The sequence below is a fragment of the Otolemur garnettii genome, unplaced genomic scaffold, assembly GCF_000181295.1.
Source record: "Otolemur garnettii isolate 467f Iridium unplaced genomic scaffold, OtoGar3 scaffold00012, whole genome shotgun sequence".
Taxonomy (NCBI): domain Eukaryota; kingdom Metazoa; phylum Chordata; class Mammalia; order Primates; family Galagidae; genus Otolemur; species Otolemur garnettii.
In genome coordinates, this window is record NW_003852407.1 from 20,021,259 (window position 1) to 20,030,888 (window position 9,630).

Below are 9,630 nucleotides of genomic sequence, written 5' to 3' on the forward strand. Positions count from 1 at the left end.
CTGATTATCCTATTTATTCAACATCTAAAGCTTCTTTTGAATCACCTGATATTATTTTACCAAATTGTTTTGATTTTATTTGAATTTTAGTATCATAAAATTTCAGCCCCTGGCTCCAATATTGGCTCTATCTAATCTAACCCCTAATATTGTCTTGTAGAGGTAAAAGGTTTTGCTCATGCAACCCTAAAAAATTTTGAAAACACAATATGCTTCCTCAAATCTTTCCATAATGGCAGCTAAATCTTTTTATCATAAAGTCGAAAGGTTGCAAAGGATGGAAGTTAAGAATATTCTCAATATTGGGGTTTTGTTTTGTTTTGAGATGGAGTCTCACTCTGTTGCCCCAGGCTAGTGCGCCAGGTGTGTTTTGGAAGAAACAGGAAGTGACATCATCCCCTTAAACTGTGCAACATCAGGTAACTGCGGGAACCTCGGGTACACTGTGAAAAATAGTCCTGGGCTCCTGGGTAGCCCAGAAATTTCTTGCCTATAAAAGTCACCTTTTCAGCCCCCATGTGGCCCAGGTAACATTTTTTTTATCCTTTTACATGTCTTGGCCTGGAAGCCTGAGTAAAAGACAGACACACACACACACACACATACACACGTGGAGGTGGCTGAATGGAGTGTCAGGATGGTAAAGCCCTAGAAAAGGAAGTTAGAGGCAAGTTCAGCTGAAGGAGCAGGAATAACCTGAAGAGATTTGTGGTATCCTGAATGTGTTCCAGTCTCTCGGGGCCTGGTGGATGAGAGTTTCCTGTCTTCCTTTTATCTTTGAGAGTCTTTATAACACGTTGCCTTAATGGAAGGAATATGGAAGAGTAAGACATGGTTCCTGGCTAGAGAGAGCTACACGTTAAAAGAGGGGGTGAGCAGGTGAGTGAAAGAAGATAATGAGATGGATTAGATACCATAAAAGAAGGATTGGGGTGTTGGCCCCAAAGGGGAAGGGAGTGAATTTGCTAGAGTTCAAAGAGTTTTGGTCTAATAGTATTGGGTTCAAATCCTAACTGTCCCAATGGTGAGCTAATTTATCTCTTGAGCTGGGGCTGGGTTTGAACCCACACCTCCGGCATATGGGGCTGGCGTTGTACCCCTTTGAGCCACAGGCACTGCCCCCCCCTTTTTTAAAGAGAAAGTGTCCTGAGCTCTCTTTTTAAATCTTAAAAATAGGAATCCTTCTATTTACCTTTCAGGATTTTTATAATATGTTGAAATAAATTTAACTATAAAATATTTCATTAGTGTGAGTACTGGGACTGCAGTGCAATGACTGAAAGTTCTAGAGAACCAGCTCTGTTGTGGTCTCAACTGGGAACACTGAAGCTGTCTTTGAATGCCACCAACCACATTAAAGTTGCCCATCAATAGGTAGGTGGAAATATAAGATGAGGTGACTGGGTAGGAATGATAAGTTAGAAACTGAAGCCATTCATCCATTGAAACGTTTTCATCGACAACATATGGTACAGACATTTTGGAGGGAATCATAGGATATACAATATTCTATCGTCATCTAACTTTTACCAAGTTGCAGGAATTTTTCTGGGCCTTGTTTTCTTTTTCAATACTTGCTCTGAAAGAGAATATGATGGTTGTAGGTAAGGTAGGTGGAGTCTAAGTTATTATATAGTATGTGCTTATTGCAATTATGGAATAGCTATTCTCATTCTGAATGTATTTAAAGTAGTAGCTACTGAAAAGGGCTATTTTTAATCCCTATGGTGACACTTCCTTTTTGAAGTTAGTTTTGAATTCATTTGCATGTTTAGGGCCAACTTATTAATAAGCAGTTTTTTCATGAATAATACTTATAAAAATAATTGAGTCATGCAGTCACCCTCCTCCTAGGAACATGGTAGAGATGCCACGTTCAAGCCTAATTATGCTATTTTTGCTTATAATTGAAGGTATATCAATAATGGCATTTTAGTTTGTAAGCCATGTAATTTTCTGCGTGGAAAGGAGGGGCAAACATTTCTCACGCAAGTAACGTCTGCAGGTTTCAGCCCAGCCACTCTGGTCACACAGCCTTCATCAGAGCTGCTCTCCATGAGTGAGGAATTCCAGCTGCAATCCCACTTGGGGAAGGGAAGGAGACATCACTGCAGCTGAAACAATGGTTTCACTGCTATGCAGGGAACTCCCTTGATAATTAAGAACTAGAAAGGAATCATCAGACTACATACTCAGGATTCAAAAGTTCTCTCAAAGAAAAACAACAACAACAACAACAGAGGTATCTCTAAACAAAAGGAAAGCTTCAAAGAGTCTCAAGAGCCCTGAAATAATTGAGGGCAGGATTTTTATCCCACAACTGTACAGGTAGATATTACTGAGAAAGTGACACCCAAACTGCAGTTTATGTATGGTAGTAATACGAGATATCTCTTGGGACATAAAACTTTTTCTAAGGTGATGCTCTCACCACGGAGGCTGCAGGAATTTGAAAGCAAAAATATACATTTGTTCACCTGATTTAAAATGCATTTAGTAATTCCTTAGACACTTATATTAAAAAAATAAAAGAGGTGAAATTTGCTTTCATGTAACCTTTAGTGTGATGAGGACATTTGTAGTTTTTTTTTTTTTTTTTTTTTTGATAAGCAGTACTGAAACCAATCATTTGTTGCTGTCTAGGCCATTCTGTTTAGCACGAATAAAAAACCAAATCAGATACTATATTCCCAACCCCCTTTGTTATACTTCTGGAAATTTGCCTAGAAAAATAAATAAAACCAAATTTCTGTTCCACATGATAAAAAAAATAGCATATTTTTGTGTGTGTGACAACTAAATTGGTACGTGGCTAGGCTAGTTTTAAATGTGTTTTTAAATTTTGATACCTGCTTTTGACTTACAATATCTATATGTTTAACTACCCAAATTGTTTACTTTCTAAGAGTCGGACTCTTTAGTGGAGGTGTTCACATCTTTTTTATTTTATTTTATTTATGATTAGTTTTTATTAAATCATTAGTTTGTATATTGATGCATTTCTGGGATTCAGGGTACTGCTTTGATATACAATGTGAAATGCTTACATTGAACTAAGTAACACATCCATCACAATTATACTCATTTCTTAATTGTTTTGAAATGTACCATTTCATCATGCACATTAAGTGAGGTCCCCCCAAATACCCTCCTATCCCCCTTCCTCTCCTGTCTTCGAGAATATTTTATGAGGAGAATCCCCTGGGCAATTGAAGCAACACCAAAAATGCATTACTGGGATCTGATCAAACTAAAAAGCTTTTGCACAGCCAAGAGCACAGTAAGTAAAGCAACAGACAACTTTCAGAATGGGAGAAGAGTTTTGTAGGTTATGCTTCTGACAAAAGTCTGATAACTAGAATCTACAGAAAACTCCAACTAATCAATAAGAAAAGAATAAGTAACCCCATTTCTATGTGGGCAAGAGATCTGAACAGAAGCGTCTCTGATGAAGACAGGTGCATGGCCTACAAACATGAAAAAATGCTCATCATCCTTAATCATCAGAGAAATGCAAATCAAAACCAGTTTGAGATATCATCTAACTCCAGTAAGAGTAGCCCACATCACAAAATCCCAAAACTACAGATGTTGGGTGGATGCAGAGAGAAGGGAACACTTCTACACTGCTGGTGGGAATGCAAGCTCTACAACCTTTTTGGAAAGAAGTTTGGAGAACATTTAAGGAACTAAAAGTAGACCTACCATTTGATCCTGTAATTCCTCTACTAGGTATAGATCCAGATGATCAAAAACTATTTTACAACAAAGACATTTGTAAACCAGAATGTTTATTGCAGCCCAGTTCATAACAGCCAAGACATGGAAACAGCCCAAGTGCCCACTGACCTATGAATGGATCAACAAATTGTGGTATATGTACACCATGGAATACTATGCAGCCATAAAAATTAAAGACTTCACATCTTTTATGTTTACCTGGATGGAGTTGGAACATATTCTTTTTAGTAAAGTATCTCAAGAATGGGAAAAAAATTATCTAATGTACTCAATACTACTATGAAATCAATATATAATTACCTGTATACTTATATGAATGGCAAAACATAACTATAGTTCACATCTTATATGTAGCATAAATGGTCACAAAAATATGTAGACAAAAATTCTTATCTGATAAATGACTCTTTCACTGATATCCACTTGATCAAACAGAGACCTCTTTTGTTTAATTACTGTTTTGCCATCAGCAATTTCTTTCTAATAAAATGTATACCATCCATAACATTACCTAAGTCTTTAGATTCTCCAGCCAAATTTATAAACAATATTCTGAAGTTCTACTATGTAGGTATTCAGTAGAGATTATTATAGAATTACAGAGTTTCCAAGGTGGAAGAAACTCGGTGACATCATGTCTAATCGGGCATGCTCACATGGGGTACAATGAAGCCCTGTGAAGCTGGCTGCTTTTGCTGAAGTTATGCAGCCACTGAGAAGGGAAGGGTGACTCAAAGCCCAGACTTCTGAGTCTCAGCGCAGGGTTGATCCCCTTGTGGGTTTTATAGCTGGAGAACAGGATAAACATCCTTAGATCCTCTAGAAAATGCCAGAGGAGTTGTGGTATAATATAGATGCCCTATTGTAACCTAGAGTTTTGGGTACCTTTATTGGTTAAGCCAGTCAAAACTTTGTTTAAAGTACTCCTGTGGTTGAGATGTGGCAGACATAAGTACCTGTAAGTCTCTGAGAGGTCGCCACACCCTCATTAGTGTAAGCTGCTATGATGCCCCAGAGAGTCTTTGATTTAGTTAATGGAAAAGGGGCAGGGTTCAAGTTCAGAAAATTAAAGACAGGTAGGCATGCTTATTTTCCTATAATGTCTATAAAAGCATATTGATTCTCTTTAAGTATTTCTTGCATTTGCTTTAATCTTGAAATACGCTAAAAGTCTCTACTTCTCAATTCCAGACGTTAATTGATACCCTAAGGGATCTATTGGAAGTGCATAAAGAATTTAATTCTATCACAATTACTATGAACTGTTAAACACAAATACTTCAGCATTAATGAGGACTGGGAAAATTAAGTAACAAAAAACTAGGATTACCCAGAAGAATAAACTAATATTACCAGAAAGAGATCCTGAGAATCTGATATGTTATACTCTTCCAAGATCAAGAAGGGGACAAATTAGCTCTTTAATTAAATAATATTATCATAAAACATGCCCAAACAGAATTTAGTACTTAGAAGTTGCCTCTAGAATCTTAACACATTCAGTTTTCCAACAGAAAACAAAAGCCATTTCTGAGTCAAGGCATGGAGCTAACCAATAAAACTGTCACAGAGGGTATATATTGATAATTTACTATTTCTATTAAAGACAAAGTCAGGTTCTTGCTTCTTTCTCTAGTGACTTTCATATTACTTAGGAAGCAAATCATGGTTCCTTTCCCAGGGCAGTATGCTTCTAAGTGGTGTTTCTCAGTTTAAAAATGCTTTGGTTTCAGTTTTCAAAAAATGGTCTTTTTTAATAATCCTTCTCCTAAGCTCAGAAAATGCAAAGTTATGTACCTGTTTCCACCTTCCCTTCTATGCTGTGTGTCCTTTGGCTGTTTTGGGCTCTTGTACTACTTCAGAAGTTTAGGAATATGTACACTCCCGAAGAATGGCACTCGCTGTGCCTATGGAACTACAGTGTGGGTGGCCCCATCTCTCCCAGCCTTGGCTGCACTTGGTCTATTAGAATTTATGTTCTGAAGAGTCTGTATAAAGCCACTTGCCTGAGAATAGGAAGGGAATCATTTTTCAAGCTTATGATGTACTACCACTGCAGACATTCCTAGGAGACTGAGGTGTGACCAACGACAGTGTGTTTGTCTTAATTCACTTTGGAAAAAATTGTACAATTTTCTAGTAACCACCCCTGATCTTTCCACCGATTTTTCTCAACTTTTTGACTGAATTGTTCTGTCATACGATCACCAACAGATTTAAACCTAATCTAATCCCAACTAGCTTACCTCATTTTGCTGTGTATAATGTGCTCCCTGTATAATGCATGCTCTAGTTTCTGGCCCAATCTTTCAGGAAAACTCCCCTTGAGAAAGTAGCAGGCTTTCAGCCGAGAGAGACACATCTGAGGAGAGCTGACACTGCCTTGGTAAATGTGCACATCACACTGCTTGCCCACAGCCTCCTGCTCTGTGAAGGCTCCTTCCCGCTCTGTTAGGAGCCCTTCCCTCCCTGCCAGGTCAGGAACTGCAGCTGAGATTGTGGCCAGTAGGGTGGGAGTTTCTGAGGTCATTTGGCCCCTGGGCTGCCAGGTGGGTCCCTAGGGTCCCTAGGGTCTGTGTGGGAACTCCCAGTCTCCTTCACACAGCTGGGCCTCAGGCCTTGACCCTCCTCCTGCATGGCCAAGGGCTGCCTCACCAGCCCCAGCCCTGCCACCATCGCTGCCCATTATGGTGCTCCACAGACACCACTCAGGACAACTCCCACCAGACCCTGGATCCTCCCAGACTGGAAGGTCCAGGTGGGAGGATGCAGGGGGCCCTGGGAAGCCCTTAGGGCTCCCCTACTCCTGAGCCACACTACCCATATACCACATGCATCCTTATTTTTCCCCCTCAAAAATTTGGGCAAAAGTGCATATTATATACAGCAAAATACAGTAATTGTTTCTTGTTCTTTTTGTTTGTTTGTTTGTTTTTTGAGACAGAGTCTCCCTATGTTACCCTCAGTAGAGTGCTGTGGCATCACAGCTCACAGCAACCTCAAACTCTTGGGCTTAAGTGATTCTCTTGCCTCAGCCTCCCAAGTAGCTGGGAGTAATTGATTCTTTAAATAAACTTTTCTAATTGTGTTGGGAATAGTTTAGTGAACTGGCTAGATGAATCATTGCTCCTCTGTGGACCTGGAATTAGAAGCTGCCTTGTCTCTTCAAGGATAGGGTACTGGCTATGCCTGGTGCCTGTCCAGAAATCACTTCTCACCTTGGGCACCCAAGGGTTGCCCTTCCAAATGCCACATCTACCTTAACAAAATAGCTCATTTAAAACAGTTCCTTCCTGGGGCAGCACCTGCGGCTCAAAGGAGTAGGATGCCAGCCTCATATACTGGAGGTGTTGGGTTCAAACCCAGCCCTGGCCAAAAACTGCAAAAAAAAAAAAATTCCTTCCTGCACTGAAGGAATGCTTTAATGATTCCAAAAGTTTATCTTGATGGCTGGGCTTTCATCATTTTTCTTTAGCCATTTCTGCCTAACAAAAAATTCTTACATGCCTTAAATATTTCATAATAAGTTGTAATGTAATTTTAACACAGTTAATATTCCTCTACTTTGGAAGAAACTCACAGAGAAATAACTGTTTGAAAGAAACAGGCTTAATCAACTTTACTTTCTTCTAAATTTAGAACCCATTTGCACTCGGAATTTTCACAGCAATCTGTCTGATTTAAGTATAAGGTAATAGAAAAAATATTTTATTTCCAATTTAAAATTTTAGAATTGTTCTAGCAGTTAGCTCATCTTCGGTGATGTCTCTGAGGCCATACGAATCTAATGCTTCCATATTCCCACCCTGCTTCTCTGTGGCTTTTGGTCCCTGGAGGCACAGAGAGTCCTCTGAAATCAACAGAGACTGAATTCCTGGAACACTTTGTGCAGAAAGGGGATTAAAATGGAATAAATCCCAAATAGGAAGCCAGACAGTTGGCAGAGGAGAGGAGACCCCATGGCTGCATTTCCTTCCCAGGCCTTCAAGTTCTACTTACCATGACAATGATCAAAAGGCAAATGCTTCTGAAAAGAAGCCAGTCCATTTCTTTGGGTCAATCTCGCACTCGAACTCCAGTGAGGTTTAATTTTAGTCCTGGTCTTCTGGGTCCTGAATTCAGCTCTGCAGCAGGGTATGCTTTGAGATGCCCTTTTAGGAGGGCATGGGTGCTAACTCTGGCGCTCTCTGGCAGACGGATGAAGATGCTCTATGCTGACTCTGTTTCCCCACCCCAAACTCCAGGTCTGGTCTGGAAGGCTGGCATTGTTGTTCAGGCTCTGGGTAAAAGCTTAGACACACCTCGATTCTTATTGCAATGAAACCCTTTGTTGGACACCAAAGAAAAATCTTACAGAGTGAGGATGAGATTTATGGGGCAGATAGCCAATGAATAATAAATTACTCACAACATAAAAAATAATTAAAACGCTGGGACCTATCATCATGCTGAATAAAATTAGAAGGCTTCTTCTTACTGCCAACATTGTAAAAGCAAAATTACATATACTAACAACACACACACACACGTCCACGGCAGAACCAACTTCAAGGAATGGCACTTTTAGCAGAGGCGATCGTTAAAAGGTACCAGGCCTAAAGTACGGTAGGTCCAGAGAGAAGGACAGAGTAAGGAAACTCTGATCCCTTAATTCAGGTGATCCCTGCTTTTCTCCGCATGAAGGCCTGTGCATGAACTAACTGCACTCTCAATTTCAAGGGCTCTGAAATAACAAAATCAAGATGCAGAAACGCTGATTTAACTAGTACAGGATGTTTGTTTCCAATTTTGGCCCCTTCTTCCTTGGTTATTCAATTCAACCTCTGGGAGACAGTATTTACGAAACTGTCTTAAAGTAACCAGAATATAGTTTTCTCACTCCCTGTGGCATTTCCACCTCTGAGAAAGCCTCTAACATGGGGGAAGTAAACCTTTTAAATAATCACCCGTGTTTATGAAGGAGGAGCTGAAGCCGGAAACCCGAGAGTGTAAGAGAAAATGACCAGAGCAACATCTGGGCATTATAGAACATGACTTTTTTCCTCTTTTCGTTTCTCTCTTCTACTTTGTTCGGTCGGGTTTAGAAGGGATGGCGTCCTCCGGAGAGAACTGCAGGCTGGCAGCAGCTTCAACAAACAGGAAAGGAAAACACAGTGACGTGTTCTGCAGTGGAGAAGACTTGTTGGTTAGAGAATTTCAATAGGAATTCATAGTTTGCCTTCACCTCCCCATCACTGTGCTTCAGAAGCAAAGCGGACTCTATGAAACGTATTCTAAATAGCGCTCGCTGTCTTGAGAAACTTAGTTTTAGCCTTCTTGAGAGCAACAGGAAAGCATGTAGGCAATTGGAGGGCTGGTATGGTATCTTTAAATGAAGAGAAATGAAATGAATTATATGTGGACAATATTTGTGAGAAAGAGGGAGGGAAATTATATTTAAGCAATTGAAAGAATACTGTTACAGAGAGACAGTATTTGGCACAAGACAAACCTTAAATTTGGGAAGATTTACCAAATTCAAAACTATATAAAGTGACAGGATAAAGCATATGTTTGTATCATTTTTCAAAACACATCATCAGGTCCCAAGTGGTGGAGTCTCCCCAGAAAGAACCTTAAAGAAAGAATTTCCAGACAGAGGCCTTACTTGATATATCTCAACAAATGTCTCTCCAGGGACAAAAGAATTTGACTTGAAATTGGCATTAATTTGTAATTTATTTCTGTGTCTTCCCAGAGTGGAACAAGTATTTTAGATTGGCCTGTAATTTGAGGGTAGATTTATTCTAAATGCTAACACAACCTTCATTTCCTGGGTCATTTATAACCCACTACTCATTATATGCTAGATAAGTCTTTAAACCAAGAGTTATGATAAACTGTGATTGA

General features: G+C 39.6%; 1 protein-coding gene across 1 annotated transcript in view; it reads right to left on the reverse strand.

Moving 5' to 3' along the window:
• The window catches only part of DSG4 (desmoglein 4), a 39,433-nt gene extending 31,651 nt beyond the window's left edge, over positions 1 to 7,782 (reverse strand). The window contains exon 1 of the mRNA XM_003784765.1: positions 7,741 to 7,782. Coding sequence (XP_003784813.1) covers positions 7,741 to 7,743 — 3 coding nt within the window. The 5' untranslated portion in view covers positions 7,744 to 7,782. The remainder of the gene's footprint in view (positions 1 to 7,740) is intronic.
• Positions 7,783 to 9,630: the final 1,848 nt, after the last annotated feature.